The sequence below is a fragment of the Seriola aureovittata genome, chromosome 16, assembly GCF_021018895.1.
Source record: "Seriola aureovittata isolate HTS-2021-v1 ecotype China chromosome 16, ASM2101889v1, whole genome shotgun sequence".
NCBI classification, from domain to species: Eukaryota; Metazoa; Chordata; class Actinopteri; order Carangiformes; family Carangidae; genus Seriola; species Seriola aureovittata.
Window position 1 is genome coordinate 14,517,189 of NC_079379.1, and position 16,593 is coordinate 14,533,781.

A 16,593-nucleotide genomic window follows, 5' to 3' on the forward strand; every position below is an offset into this window, starting at 1 on the left:
AAATTGAAAGTGCTGAAGAAAATGAGAAAATGTATCGAGTTCACTCACAGTGATGAAGAGCTGTGTGGTGAGAATTCTTGCAGGGAAACCTTCCAGGCATCTGGTCGAGCTGTGTAATGTAATGTGCATGTGTGTGTATGTGTGTGTGTGTGTATGTGAGAGAGAGAGGGAGAGAGAAGCAGCAGTAATGAAAAAAAAATCTGTATGAATATGAAAAAATGTGATCTTTATTCAACATCTCCACACATATTTCAAATATACATATTTACATCTTTTGTACAATGAATATAACTCTTGTGTGTAACCTGTCTGGAGCAATAAAAGCCTCTAGGTTGTGTCACAAATACATAATTCACAGTGCAATATGAAGTTTGTGCACCCGTGTCAGTTTACTCTACATGTCACATGAACGTGTGACTCACTCTACATGTATAAACCGAACAAAATCATAAATCTCTTAAATTACTTTCCTGCAAGGAACAACCCAGATTGTCACAAGTCTGTTCCCATCTTAGCAGATGAGAGAAAATAATGCTGCAACATACGTTTTATTAGCCTCCTGCTTGACCCACACATTAAATGCACAGCACTTCTCAGATATGACAGATTTAGTACCATTGTCAAAGTTATTGTACCAGAACAAAATAGCTGGCTGCAGACCTACAGTAGCCTGTAAGGCTAGACGTCACTGAAATACTGCATCCGCCTGTCACTATCCAAGATAAAAAAGATCTTTTAGAAAGTGGTACATCATGTCACTAACTATGATGACAAGTCTGGATCCACAGCTTTCAACGGCAAAAAAAAAAAAAGTACCATTAAAGAGGTGAAACAGTCAGAACAGATTCTTCCAGCCAAGGTCAGGGCCATTCTCTACAGACGCGCTCAAGTGTTGAGTCATCATCAGACAACCAACATCAAACATCGCCTGACTGTGACTGATTCAGAGCCGTTCAGTTTATGAAACACAGTGATACGGGCACAACACTCGGCACAGCTCCGCTTTTGTTAAAGCAACACAGCTTGACATAATGTTCCGACACAAATGAACAGAACAGGTTCAACTGCTCAACTGAGAAAGTCTTCATTTTTCCTGTAATGTCTTTCTCTCCTTAACTGGATATTTGACAACATTTCTTTAAAAAAATACAAGCATCGTTGGACTGAGAGAAAATGTGTATTGCATTGGTGGGAAGTACCATTTGAGTTCTGTGTGTTTTATCACTGTAGCACGCATTCAGGCTGAAGAAATAGCTATCTCCTACCTCTGTTGCTGCTGAGGCGGGTGACCGATTTTTAAACCAGAAGCATTAGTGTTAGGTTTCAGTGTGGCTAATTGCGCACCCTGCATTTCAGAAGAGTCAAATTTGCAAGGTCCGACCCTGTTATAAAACACTTCCTCTTTGGAAGCAACCTTTTCCTATGAAATATCCAGCTTTTAGCATGCTTTTAAAAAAGATAATGATTTAATTTTAACTGTTGGCCCTGTGCCACTGCTTATTTTTGAGTGCGTGTGTGTCTGTGTGACAAAGTCGTCCCACTTTTCTGTGAGTCTTACACCAGTAACACCCTGCCTTTCTCAACCTTCTGCGCATGGTGCGAGATTTGTAAATGCTCTCCACTTGCTGAGATGTTGCCAGATTGGCAGTGTGACACCTTCGTATCGTCCCGCTGAGTGTGACACATCAGTCCTCTGCTAAGCATCTTTCTCACTCTATGTCACTGCCTGCTGCGAGACGTCGAGCTTGTGCTGGGTCCTCTTTGAGCCGGTCGGTGACTCAGCCGGTGAAGCCTCCAGCCTGGTCAGAGAGTGAGAGGAACAACATCCTGGTCTCCTCGCTTCCCATTCAGGATTCATCTAATGCTTTCTGAAGCTTCATGAGTCCAGGCTGAGAGCAAGCATTGGTGACTACTGTTTGCCACAAGTTAAATTTCTGTGATTCACTCGTAGTGGCCTGCAGAGATTATTTTGTTAACATAATCTGGCAAGTTTCGAGTCCTTGTTATTTCTTTTAGCACCAAATAATTTCAAAATCGCACATATAGAAACACAATGAATGATCATTGTGAGCAATGCCCTTAGCAAGTAACACATATACGACAACAAAATACAGTACAGTAAGTTTTTGTAGAAAGCTTGAGGGTGTATGTACACACAACTGTAGACAAATGAGTTTCTGAAAAGTGCCAATGTAAAAAAAAAACAACAACAATGAATCCCTCATGGCAATTTTTTGTTTTGGTCCCTCAGCCAGTCTTAGCTGAATCAAGTCCGTCAGCAGAACAGATTATCGTCCTCTTCCACGTCAAAGGAAGGCACCATCTGTTCTGCCGAGTTCACTTCCTGTTCACCCAGCGCTGCTTCCTGCGACGACGGCGGCTGGTGGAACCATGGGTGAGCGAGCAGCTCAGTCGCCGTGAGTCTCTCCCAGGGTTCTTTCCTCAGCAGGCTCTGGAGCAGACACTTGGCCTTGGGCGACAAGCCCTCTGGCAAACAGCACTGGCCTCTGCGGATTTTAGAGAACAGCGTGGCCGGGTCTGGGTCGTGGAACGGGTAACGGCCAACCAGCATGGTGTACAGCATTACCCCCAGGCTCCACATGTCAGCCATCTTGCCCGAGTAAGGAGCAGAGCCGCTGAGGATCTCTGGGCTGACGTAAGCAGGGCAACCGTGGGTGTCCGACATGGAGTCGTCGTTAGGGTCTTCCAGGACGCGACAGTCCTCGAGGCTTTCTAGTCTCACCTGTGTCCTGTGAAGAAAAAGTCAGAGTAAGGTCAGAACATGTGGCATGACCTTTAAGAGCACAGAAAATGTTGAAAAATGTCTTGTTTAGTACACAGGGGATTCCTCTCTGTTAGCTTAATGCCCACTTACAACAACTACCCCAAAGCCTCAGACGCCGTGTGACACAACCTCAGCTTGAAGTGAGTGCCTTAGTCGTGCTGTAAATTAGGAGTGCTGAGAGAGATGCCATGGCAATGACATCATCTGTTATCTTTTATTGCACGCATCTTTGCACGTTATGGTGAAACCTAAGAACTCAATGTTCGAAACCCCATTCAAATCTGCATTACAGAAGTAGAATATTTTTGCTCAATGTCATGTTGGAAACGATGTTATCTAAGTTCCTCCGTACAACAACTTTTAAAGCACAAGATATTGTCTTTGATCTAGTACACTTCTGTGTGTGTGTGTGTGTGTGTGTGTGTGTGTGTGTGTGTGTGTCTGTCTGTGTCTGTGTGTCTATCTAACAGTGACTTTGTTTAACACTGTCAAACATTTCAGAGATCTGTTAAATGTAAGCCACTGATTGCATCATGGAAAAACAATCATCCATCCTTTATCCTTAAGCTGCACAGAAGACAGACAGATGGACGGACACACACACACACACACATACACACACCAGTGAACTTAATATGACCTAAGTGCACAATAGTGAGTCCTGTTTAAGACGCAGCTACTGCCTAAGCAAATTTCCAATGACTTCCTGGTGCACACATGCTCAGATAAACACATATATAAATATACAACTGCAGCACCCACCACCCCCCACCCCCCCCACCCCCTCCTGTACTCACACACACAGTGCTATATTTAGCCATGTTAACGACAGGACGTGCATTTAGTTCAGTACTAAAGCAATTAAGATTGTGAAAGTATATTTGTAGAACGAGTCATTTAACGCTCCTACAAAATGATTAATGGGACAAAGAAAAATATCCCTAAATAATTTCAAGAGTGATTAATTTTCTACAGCAACAGATGTGCAGTGTGTTTAATTAAAAATGAATGTGAGTGTCTTGAGATTTGCTCCCAAGGCTGACACACGGATTGAGTCTCTTTTTTTTTTTTTAATCAGGTCAAACACACAAACACACATAAGAAGTGTGCTGTTTTATCTCACACTCAGAAGGGTCGACTCTGTGAGACACTTCAGTCGTCGAGACACAGCGGCCGGAGAGACACAGAGAGAGAGAGAAAAACAGACAGCCAGAGAGAGGATGAAAAGATTGACAGCCAGAAGGACCAAGATAGAAAGCAGCTGATATTTAAACACCAAGATAGTGGAGGAGATAAGTCAGCAGAGGAGAAAAAGAGATGGAGACAGAAAAGGAAACGGAACAGAGAGAGTTAGAGGGGTGGAGAGAATGACTCATCCTTCTGTTGAGAGTACATATCTTCTCTCCTCCTCTCTCTCTCTCGCTCTCTGTCTCTCTCTCTCTTTCTCGAGCCGAGGCTATCTGCACCTGGGTCCCACACTCGCGGCGCCAGCCATCCCATAATTACCCTCAAATGGCTGTTGCCACATCAGTGACGCACGGGAAGGCTGGCCCGGCAGTGAAGCTCTGCATGCTTCACAGTGCTAGTCACCTTCCCTAAACTGGCTTTTTCAACTGCACTGTGTGTGTGTTTGTGTGTCTGTGTGTGTGAGTGTGTGTTTCTGTGTGTCTGTGTGTGTGTCAATGGAGACAGCATTTGTCAAATTGTTGTGACTTTCTCTGTTTCTGGCTTGAGTGCTGCATTGTCGGCCAGGACATTGCATCACGGTGTGATTGTTGGGGTTTGAAAGATGCCTGATTGTGAATTTGGAAGAATGTGTGACGGAATAAATGAGGTCATGCAGAATTGCAACATTTCAAAGAGACTTATGTTGATGTGAGTCAAAAAGTCAGGCTGTGATTGGACAGAAGCGGCAATCTCAGGGTGCATGAAACTGATTTAAAAAACAAATGCCATGATGTCACACAGCCATTTAATGGTATCATCAAAATCTGCAGCTGTATCACAGTAGAATCAGTTTTTTTTTTTTTTTTGTGGCACTACGGCCAAAGAGTAAAGAGAAGTTAAAAAAAGAAGATGTCATCCCACAACTCTAGGATCAAATGGGTCTTGTGGGTCAGTCTACCAGCATTAAAGTTGCCATGTCGTCACCTAGATAACAAAATACTGAACTGCAGACATTTGAGCCTGCAATGGACTACAGCTTTACAGCTCTGAATGTGTAATCAGCACACATAACAAGCACTCATGTACGGACACACGCGCACACACACAAGGAAAGAAAATGAGCTAGGCAGCCCCCCCCCCCCCTCCTCTTCCCCTCTGCGTATATACACTGTGACTCATCGCTCTGCAGCCGTATAGCTATCAGAGGGGGCACAACCAACTTCAACTTCTCTCTCACTGGCTGTCTGCGCTCATTCATCCAGCGTGACCCTGAAAACCCAGAGGTCACGGCTGGAGAATGTTACTGTTGAAAAAGTATCCATGAAAAAGGGCATTTTGAAAAGCCGAGTGGGGTGGGGGGTGGGGGGCGGCCGGGCGGAGGGGGTTGTGTGGGATCAGCAGGCGCTTACAGGAAAGAGAGTGACGCAAGGGCAAAGAGGCGACAAATAGTTTTGTAAGCAGGGATTTTGTGTGTCTTCCTGAACAGTGAGGCAGACATTAAGGCCTGTGTGTGTGTGTGTGTGTGTGTGTGTCTGTCTGTGTGTCTGTGTGGGGGAGTGAGTTCAAAGGATAATGCTTTGAACTACTCCTTCATAGATGAAAGTGTATGTGAATGAATCCTTGTTGGGAGCACAGTTATGATGTTATTTATTAATAAATAATGAGTAATAAATATATTCTAAGATACAGACCACAGAAGGGGGTGATTGTCTCATTCACCAGCCTCGTCTAGCAGCTCTGCCAAACTACCACCCACTACGTTCACACATCCGGACACACACACACAGGCATGCAAAACAAACACACAGCAACACGCATACAAAGAGACACTTCGAGAGTGAGAAAGGAAGACAGACAGAGAGGGCGAAAATCTGGGAAGCTATGCAGTCTGCCTCCACAAGTACAGAACCTCCTACTCTATCTGTACCCACATTGATATCTGCACACATGGCCTGTGTGTATCAGCTGCTGCCATGTTTGCTCTGTGCCTTCGCCGGCAAGTCCCACCACACTGCATCTACTTAAGTCTGAGAGCATCCGAATAAAAGCTATCTGATACTTTTAAGACCGGATGAGAGCTGGTTTCAAAGGAACGTGATGCTGAACAAACGGATGGTTCCGCGCAGCGAGAAACTTGTCAGCTTTCCGGGTGACGTCTGAAAAAGTGAGCACAGTAAAGCCAGCGTTCCTGTCATCTCACCTTTTCTCATCAGTGAAGACGAACTTGCGCAGTTTGAGGTCGCCCAGCACGATCCCAGCCTGGTGACAGTGCGCCACAGCCAGAGCCACCTGACGGAAGAGCCTGCAGGCGTGCTCCTCCTCCAGCCTGCGACAGCTCTTCACCAAGGTGTGCATGTCCCCAAAGTCTTTGTCAAGGAACACGTAGGCCTTGCATTCGCCGAGGATGATGTCCCTGATGCTGGCCACATTCTTGTGGGCAGGCAGGATCCCGTAGGCTCTGATCTTTTCCTGGTATACCCCCATATCAAAGACCTGGGAGAGACATGGGAGTAGAAGGAGAGGAAGGACAGGGTTGCAGGATGGTAATTAGGAAGATGGGAGGAGGGGGAGAGAGTGAGTGTGAGAGGGGAGGGAAGGGAGGAGGCAATGGGTCAGTTTGTTCTTCATGATAATCTGAGGAAACAGCCATGCAAATTTGGCAGCCAGTTAAAAACAGGCGTGGGATATGCTCTGATTCCAGCTCAATACATTGCTTTTGCAAGACCATGACAAATGAATCATCAAAGCCTTTAACTTTATTAATCAACAAAGCCAAACGCCTGCAGGTCTCTCATGCAAAATAAACGCATGGATCTGGAACAGTGGAGGGACCGACCGTTATCAGGAGCAGATCCTTATCGAGGATCATTCTTCGCCTTACATGTTTGCATTTTTGTGTCACCGCTTGGCGTATTGCAGTGACGTGTATGCAAATGAGCCGAGTTGACAGACAGTGTGAAGCCATACAGTGCAAAGGATAGGTGGACTCAAGTAGGTAGGCTGTATGTGTGTGTGTGTGTGTGTGTGTGTGTGTGCGTGCGTGTGTGTGTGAGTGAGTGAGTGAGCGTGCGTGTGCGTGTCCCCATAGCACCGCACAGACTGGTCTGTCATGTATTTGTAAACACATTCAAAAATAATCATAGAGCCTCATATGGTCGGGGATTTCAAATCATGAAGCAAACGCTCCTGCTGTTACGCAAAGTGTGACACATTTCGCGTGAGAATGACATTTTGGCGAAAAAAAAAGTCTGCTAAATACTGATGACATGTCAGACAGGCTATTGAGCAACACCGTGTCTTGAAACACCATTCATTCAAAGAAATTGCACAATGACGGGATTGCGCATACCTTGCACAGTAGCTCATCTCCAGTGTCGGTGTTCATCGCGCTGTGCATGCTCTCCCGGTCCGCCAGAGGTAGAAGCAGAAACGGTCCTATCCTGGACGGTCCCTGGTGGGTCGCCGGGGGAGGGTTTGAGACGGGGCTGACCGGGGAGCCAGGAGAGGTGCCGAGGAGTCCCTGTGTGTCCCCCGCCTCGGCGCTCAACCTGGCGCATTTCGCCGGCGGCTGATCGTCGGAGTCCAGCCGCTTGTGCGCGACTCTCACGGCGCGGATGCAGGGTGCCGGGCTGCCCCACTGCAAGTTCATCCTGATAGACCGATTCACCATGAAAGCAAACAAAACGAGAGCTGTTTAGGATGTGTCCTTCGATGGTTAAAATAAACTACAAACGGTGCGCTCCATTTCTCCGCGTGAGACTCATTATAGTTGAGATATAAATGAAACTTCAGCGGATTCTGTGACGGCGTGCGTTTTTTTTTTTTTTCTCCCTTTTTTATGTAGTAATAATCCAAGCCTGGTCCTTTCAGAGAGTGAATGCCCGCGGCTCTGAGGTCTGTGTACTTTTGGTGAGAAAATCCTGATCCGCGAGAGCCCAGACTGAGAGAGAGGGAGAGGGAGAGAGAGAGAGAGACAGAGAAAAAAAAGACAGACAGAGAGAGGGAGAGACAGAGAGACCGCCTCACACTCCTAGAGAGGCAGAGAGTGAGTGAGAGCTCCGGTGATGTTGAGCTCTGAGCTCAAACACTCCGCCCGACCAGTCCAGCCTCCTGGTGACACAACCATTGAGCAATTCTGTAACGGCACCGACTCCAGCTCCAGCTCCAGCTCGGCTCTGATGAAACTGCCTGCTGTATTACCTTTCGCACATGACTGCCAGTGTGAGCACATGGTTCAGACATTATTATGTTATTTCTTTTTCTGTGTTTTCGTCAGGGTGTAATGAATCTCTGAACTCCTTAAGATTTTGAATGAAGAAAACACCATGGCCACTTATGATGGCTGCCTCATCAAGCAGGCACATGTTTTAGACAATAATTAACAATCTTTCAAACTCTTTTGTCTGACTCAGTTGTTCCTTAATGTTCACCTCTTATTGCCATTTATTACCCGTTGCAACAGTCTCTCCGGAACTGTTTGCTCTCCAAATGTTAGGCCTCCAGTGTGAACTAGTCAGTACAACTGCTCCAGTGTATAAACCTTAACTCTAGCTTTAACATCACTGTGATATTTTCCCATGCTGGGCCTTGTTTGTTATGTGGATATGACTCACCCCCATAAAGCCTTACTGGTGCTGGGCTATAAGCATTCACATAAAATAGCCTATGCCAGCACAGCTCTGTAAACTGCACCATAGCAGCTGGGCTCCCAGAGACACTGATCCTAAGTTAAAGCTACATGTATACCCAGATACCAACAAAAAGAAACAAGCTGGTGCTGTGCAGTCTGTGTGGAAAAAAAAAGAAGCATAATCAGTGAACTATGGACTATTACTTAAGGATATATCAGAAATTGAAGGGTGAAGTACAGTATACAGTCAGATCCACAAACATTCCTGTGATGAGTGTTGCGATGAACTGTAGGTATGAGGTAATTAAATGTGCGTGTTTGTGTGTGTTTGTCGGGGTGTGTACATACGTGTGACCATGTGCCCGTTGTGCAAGAGTTCTCTTTTTTTCTTCTTTCCACTGCTTTATGTCGAACAAGCGCAGTGGCAGCAGTAGAGGCATACTGAGCGTTCACTAAAACACAGAGCACCAGCTGGCCTGTGTGTGTGTGTGTGTGTGTGTGTGTGTGTGTGTGTGTGTATGTGTGTGTGTGTGTGTGTTTGTGTGTGAGTGTGTTTGTGTGTGTGTGTGTGTGTGTGTGTGTGTGTGTGTGTGTGTGTGTGTGTGTGTGTGTGTGTGTGTGTGTGTGTGTACGCACTATCACCCTTCTTTTGTGCAGCCCCCAGTCCTGCCAAACAGAAGCATGTCGTCCCAAACTGTTCCTTTCCACATTTTCCAACACGGCTCCTTCCACAAGAGGTGAGACACTTAACCAGGTCACAGCAGCTCGGCTCAGCTTGACTCAGAAAGGTCATGTGAACCTGTCTCTGCAGGCCGTCCAAACATGGACGAGCTGCAGAGTCCATAGAAATGATGGCTGTTATTTTTAGGCCTCGCATTCTTTCTTTGTGCAGTGGTCGTCCTACGAATAAGGTGACTCACCAGCTGATTGATGTGTGTGCGCCTCTGTGAGCAAGTGTGTTTGTCATGCTGTCGAGCAGGCACAGGAACAGGTTTCCTCTCTTGCTGCGGTCTCCCTGCCTCTTTTGCCTTTTTTTTTTAAGAAGTTCAAAAAGCAGGATGAACAGTCACTGTGGGAACGAGTAGCAGAGATACAGGAGGCCGAAAGGTTTATTGTTATCTGACAATAGTCTGGATCCGGTGTGCCAGCGCATCAAAGTGATGATGTATGTTTGTAGTTTCTTTGTGTGTGTGACACAGTGTTTAGGTGTACACTGGAAAAAGTGACTTATTTGTGTTGGCTGTGATTAAACAAAGTGTGTGTGTGTGTGTGTGTGTGTGTGTGTGTGTGTGTGTGTGTGTGTGTGTGTGTGTGTGTGTGAGAGATATAACGATTTGTCTCAATGTAACTGAGAGTTCATGCTGGAATCATTACACCAGGTCACACCATACTACATGTTGAGGCTGTGCATTACTCATATGCAAGATAGTTTATGTTGCTGGACTCCAGCGTTTACCTCATGATGTACGTGGGTGTGTATTATATGTGTGTGTGTGTTTGTGTGTGTATATACAGTGCCTGTGTAGGAGTGTGACTGCATCTCCATACCAGTGAGCTAGAAGAGAAAACAGTATTCAGGGCATGCTCTCCCTTGTAATAATTAGCTGAGTCACTCACCACCAGCAGCGGTAAAGGGAGGCTGGGGATTGATCTGCTCTGAGAATAGTTCAATCTGCTCTGGCTGACAGCCAACCATCGCTGTGAATTATTCTTCATTTGAGCTGCTCCGTCACATTCCAAATACGCACACATGCAGACATGATAAATGAACAGAGCTGTAGACTTGAGACTAGAGCGTAGTTATGAAAATAGGGACTGGCAATTCGGCTGTCTAATCAGTTTTGATCAAGTACGACCCCACTGAAATAACTTTTAAATGATCCCTGGCACAGGCTTGGATCAACCAAGGGCTTTGCTCTCAGATGCATCTTTTTGTGTGGATAAGAAATAATGATGATGTGTAGATGTCTAATGATGCGATGAACCAAACAAATAATAAAAAAAAAAAAAAAAATTATTCCACAAAAATACACAGCCAGCTGCTTTGACAGTGTACAGCAGACAGTTTGACTTGTCATTGCAGAGAAAGCACAGATGTTACTAATAACTTCAACTATCTCAGTGATGCTACATTCACAAAGTGTTGGAAAAATGGGATAGGCAAAAAAAAAACCCAAAAAACAACCTACCATTAATCCAAGTTGGGAGGCGTTCCTGCTTTATTCATAGATTGTTTCACTCCACAACGAGCCGAGGTGTCACATCAGATAACTAGCTGAAATTACCTTCATGCATTATTGTGTTTGTAGTAGTTTGTGCACAGTTAAAAACAAATAGTGTATAGCTTCTTTTTCGATAACTGAATTGAATGTGTTTGTGTTAATATTTGGTTTTATTTAGATGTAGCCATTTTGGTTTATTGGCACCAAGTGGGAGAAAAATAGTAGCTGTCAGATATTCCTGATATCTCCGACTCACAAAACTATGAGGCTCATGTGAAAGATTTTTTTCAACTTGGCTGCTTGTAATTACGGTCTGGACAATATGACGGCGAGCCAGCGTGCACAACACCAGGACCCTGAAACTGAAGCAGTTAAATGGAATTCAGCCATGATTGATTTCTTTTAATTTACTCCTGTACTACTTCAAATACCCTATATGCTTACAGGGAGCCTACAATACCCCCACACGTGCCAACCAGGGCTGGCTAAGTTTAATTCACCTTAATGATCATTCACATGCACATTTGCTAAGTCATGTAATTAAATCATGCTGATTAATGATCATCTTGGAGATGTACGTAGGAAGATATACTGTATATAAGCCAAAAATCCAGTCACATTGTACCACAAATACAAATACTCAACAGCAAAGATGCAGAGATCAGATCAGTATTCGTGTGACAAAGTGTCTACATGCAAAAGTAGCTTATTCCAAACATGGTAAGTAATGTAATTACATCTGAACTTTGACCCCATTGTTTAGCATCTGAGAAGGGTCACATGAGGATAGAAGGAAGGATGCTTTATGCAACAGTAGTCTTTTGACAAGTTCATTATCTTCCTCTATTGGTTTTACACCGACTGCTGCCACTGTGTCTTTTATGAATTTTGTGAAGTAGAACTTGTTTTCTGCAGATGTCTGGTTGTGTCTGCCGTTACCATTGTATCTGTGGACAGCTGACAGTTTGCTCTGAATGTAGAATTAGAGTGTGGGAGATAGAAGTGGGCCAGTGGATATTCAACTGTATGCTTGCAATAAAAATGATTGAATTTCTATTCAGAGTGTAAATTCTGCCACTAGAACAAATAAAAGAAGGTCTTATATGACTGCAGTACGCCTCTGGTCTACTCTATATCTTGATATAAGCTCCTAGACTCTTTGAACTGTATGAACTCGAGTGTTGAGGTTTCATCCAAAATTAGTCATCAGCCAGCTATAACCATCTCTACTGAATATGCTCTATATTTTCACAACCTCGGCTGACCTCAAGGACAATCAATCAAACCAGGAGCCGAGATGGGGAATTGTTTCATGTGGATGGACTCCAGACTGTAGTCTGGCCAAAAATCTCTGCCTTCTTTTGCTAGTTATCCCAATCTGTCCATCACTGCTCCTTTGATCTGCTCGCTTCAGTTAATGTTGGTTAGACTGGAGTTCTTGGCAACACAGATATTTGTGCAATTCAAAACCCGGTTTAGGTATAAAACATTGTTGGGATTTTTACAATATGCTGTGCTCGGGACTTTACAACACATCACAACTAATTGTTTTTACATCGGAACACACACCTACACATTGTTCCCCAATGATTCAAAACATTTGTTCTCACACAGGGGAGTTGTCATGTTTGCACACACTCAGCACAAAGACTTCCTCAAAGGTCCTCTGAGAAGTTGTAAAGCTTTAGCTGAATATAAAGTTCTCCATCCACTGTCCACGGCGTGTTCACGTGAAGTGGTCGCTTTCATAAAACCAGCTGTAATCTTAATTCTAATTGGAAAAAAAAAAAAAAAAAGAAAAAAAAATGCTGATCACAATGAATTTACTGTAGATGGAAATTCTCATTATGCTCGTGATCACATGACCTGTTTGGTTGATTCGCTTTTTGTTTCATACTGACACTGACACTCCTCCACACTGCCTCCAGAGCAGCTCCAGTTCTACAGGAGGAATTAAAACACCATTCTCCCAAAAGATAGTCCCAGATTTAGTTTTTCTTTATTATAGTTTGGAACATTGCTGACACACTGATCAATAACATAATCTCCCATAGGTGTTCAGCTTGGTTGAGATCTGGTGACCGTGAAGCATATGATTCACATCAATTTCAAACTCATCGGACCATACAGAGCCTTGTGTGAAAGCAGCTGCAACTGTTATATTTTTCCGCTCATTTGCACAAGTTTTTTCCTTTTTAATCTGACAAACTTCCTCACAGAACTCAACAGCCCATTTGCACTTAGACTGCCGAAACCCCTCATGTCCCGAGAAGGTAATTATAATGACACGGGGCGAACACCAGGCGAAGGTGATTGAGCTTACATGTTCCCAGCACTCATGTGATCAAGTTTGGGCAACGTGAGGTATTCCATTGTATTGCAGCAGAATAAGGAAATGCATTTTTACCATTAAAAGTCAAAGTGAAACAAAATGCCTTTATCTGCTCTTTGTGCAATAACACCATTTCACTGGAAAGGTCATGCATATACCAGGTATCCCCCGTCAGGCCTTGATCAGCAGAATTTCACTTGAAAAGTTCAGCTCACTTCCCTTCACATCCTCAGAACTAAATTTCATAACTCCTATCTTAATCAGTCAACACATGATTTCACTGAAATAGTCGGCCTTGCGCTTACTGCTCCGCTCCAGGATGACTCAAGGGGTTTCCTGTTGCTAATGGGAAGTAGATGGCATTTGTGCATATGTATGTGTGTGTTTGTGTGTGTGCTGTGGCCACAACACACACACACACACACACACACACACAAACACGTCACCACCATACTGTCACCAGCCCATCACTGAGGTTACACAAGCTGTCTCCGCTCAGCCGGGGCCGAGTCCATGATGTCACTCTCAGTGGAATGAGAAAACACCGATTGAGAAAAGGAAACAAGAAGTGACCGTCACTGATTGTTCTACTGAGAGGAAAAAAAAAAATGTGTTGGTGACGATTCACCTTTGTTAGACAGTGGGGAAGTAGAGGAGGAAGATTTTAGATTAAAGCATTAATCATGTCTCCACTTGCTGATGCTAATGTGTATGAGGTAAAATGTTCACGGCTATAGTTTTAACATGTTAATGTTTCCTAATTAGCACAAAGTACAGCTGAAGTCATTCAGTCATGTAATTAGTTTTGCAGGTTTTTCACTCATTTGGCCGTTCTCTTCTTCATGTTCTCTCCCGCTCGATTTCTTCCAGGTGTGACTTGCTTTGATTTATTTTATCGGCGCAGTAAAAAAATATTCTTTTACAAACAGCGCCTGAGAGGATGGCACATGAAACTGTCATCCGACATTAATCTCCTCCGCGCCGGTTGATGAAAGATAAACTACAGCTGCTGTTCAAAAGGGGCGTCCGCTTTTAACATACCTACACTAAATTATATTCTGAAGTGAGCGGATCCTCAGTCCCTCTTCATTTCAATAAGCGAGGACACAAAGTACATCCTCCAGCCAAAACAGAGGAGGTTGGATCATCATTAATGGCACTTCTAGTGAGAGTGTGAGACGGATACGCAGAGTAAAAACTGTTATTTGTTTCCAATCCCTTCTACAAGTCCCATAACCCCCAACCTCTTTCCAGAGTGAGTCACCCAGTACTGAATTTATCAAAGTGTGCGAACATGAGAGGGAGAGAAGAGCTTAGTGTTTGGAAAAAGCAATTAATTGCAGGATAATACCCCATGTAACAGGATTTCAATGACTGTTAGCGCTGCTCCGCTCCAAAAGGAGATTTATCCTCATAATCCCGTGATGAAAGGGATGGCCAATTATTTCCCATGCATTGGAACACACTGCCTAAACCAGGGCTAGGCCAGCGGGAGAAAGAGGAAGCGAGGAGCAGGAGGAAAAGACAAGAAAGTGTTTGTGTCTACGCATACACACTTACTATTTAGCCAGCAACAACAACCTGTCACTCTTCACAAATTACCTAACGCAGAGCTTTTAATGATATGATTGCACTACAACTCACGGGAGAAAGATGAAAGCCACGCGTTGCTCCATTAACTGCAGACTCCGTGGCTTCTGAAAATTAGGCCCCGCGTTTCTTGGCGTTTCATCAGTTTTGAAGGATGTTGAAAATGTGGGTTAACATTCATGAAGTTTGTGTTTGAGTTTCAACGGCAGAATGTCATCATAAAGGAGTACACATGATGTTATTGAAACAGGCACTAAAAATCTTTCAAAGGAATTCATTCAGTCGTTTGTTCGTGATGGTACAGCCTCCTAATTAAGGGGGTGATAGTCGACCAGAATGTGGGAAATTAATTTTTAAAAAACATCCTGAACAGTTGAAAAGCTTGAAACTGTTGATCCAGAACTGAATGGGAAGATGTTTTGCGAGTCATCTATTCTTCAGTTGTAGAACTCGCGGTGCATCATCACAGGCGTAAAGAATCAGTTCACTCACATTAGAAAAGAATCACATTTTCCCACTTAATCGTGATGGCATCTCGCCTGCAGATTGCTGTTGTTTTATTTGCACAGTGTAAAATGTTTGTGGTGCTCAAAGCAGTGAAAACATCTTCAGAGGAACATTTCTGAATGAAAACTGTTGACAGTACAGTCTTTGCTTTATCCTAGGGCTCTTTTCACAGAAGCAATTTGTCAGCACTGCTTACAAGCAGATTGCTAAATTGTGGCAACATCACCTTTCACACCTGATTTCCATTCATAAAGTGCAGGAATTTGCATGTCTTACTGGACTCTCTGGTGCTCATGCGTGTGTTGCAAGCATGGCATTTAAAAAAAAAAAAAATGTATTTGTTAATGGTGGAATGTGTGCCACTATGAGCGAGATGAAATGATCTGTTGCAAACTGCAGCTTGCATGACGCAAACGAGCCCAACAGAGAAGAGGCCACTTCTGGGAAGACACATTGCAGGTTTTTCTTTTTCTAATATTGCCTTTATTAGATAGGTCACAGGAGATATGCAGACAGGAAATGATGAGCGAGACAGAGACATGCAGCAAAGATCCCCAGCCTGTGTGCCTCTAAACCACGTGCCCAGGACATGGCCCTGCTTTGTGAACCACTAACAAAATTTTATTCGTATCCATTTTAATGGGGGTTGATACCAACAGGGTTCAGTGGGGGAAAAAAATGGGAGCTGACCCTTGAACAAAAGTAGTCAGCAGCATTCCCATCAATGTGTAGTTTCCTGTTTTTGCAACACTATCAGTTCAACATCAGATAAGGTGGGCAAGGTGCATGAGAATTGAGCCCTATCAGAATAAGGTGAGTCAGTCTTGAATCTTTAATGATCGAACTATGGGCTCTCTGGTGGTTCCCGGACTTTTTAGATATTAACTGAAAGGTGTCAGCAGGGAAACAGCCGTCATTATACACCTCATCAGTGCATAGACCTGTTCTGCAGCTCTCAGCCTCCGGGTCAGAAGTCCCCATCGAGATTACAGTCATCCATAATTTTTGTTGAATGGTGATTCACTGCACCAAATTTAACCCAGTCCGTCAGACTTGCAGGAAACAGGTTTTGTCTTCACCTCTGCGCATTAAATTGAGTGCTGAGTCAGTGTGACAGGATCACTATGGGTGCTTGACAGCTGAGTGAACAGCACGTCCTGCAGTGGGTGTTCAGGGACAGACAGCTGCACTTACTTCAAGCACCTCATCCAGTGTTATGGGTGCTGCTGATGTGTGCTCCCTCCATAGGGAGAGAGAGAGAGAGAGAGAGAGAGAGAGAGAGAGAGAGAGAGAGAGTGTGTGTGTGTGTTTGTGTGTTGATGTGATCGAGCTGGTGCTGACTGAAGGTTTGTATGTGTGC

The 16,593-nt window shown here is 44.2% G+C and overlaps 1 protein-coding gene across 1 annotated transcript; it reads right to left on the reverse strand.

The window, feature by feature from the left end:
- Positions 1–205: 205 nt before the first annotated feature.
- trib1 (tribbles pseudokinase 1) lies at positions 206–8,112 on the reverse strand. Its single transcript, XM_056399887.1, has 3 exons — positions 7,302–8,112; positions 6,153–6,445; positions 206–2,750 (listed from the first exon to the last, which is right to left on the reverse strand). Exons 1-3 carry the CDS (start codon positions 7,620–7,622, stop codon positions 2,276–2,278), a joined length of 1,089 nt encoding a protein of 362 aa, XP_056255862.1. The 5' UTR covers positions 7,623–8,112; the 3' UTR covers positions 206–2,275.
- Positions 8,113–16,593: the final 8,481 nt, after the last annotated feature.

Bases quoted from the DNA above. Each gene is read 5' to 3' on its own strand.
- trib1 (XM_056399887.1), bottom strand. From the start codon at position 7,622: ATGGTGAATCGGTCTATCAGGATGAACTTGCAGTGGGGCAGCCCGGCA. The intron at 6,446-7,301 runs GTATGCGCAATC...TGTCTCTCCCAG, and splicing joins GAGATGAGCTACTGTGCAAG to GTCTTTGATATGGGGGTATA. The intron at 2,751-6,152 runs GTGAGATGACAG...TTTTCTTCACAG, and splicing joins GTCTTCACTGATGAGAAAAG to GACACAGGTGAGACTAGAAA.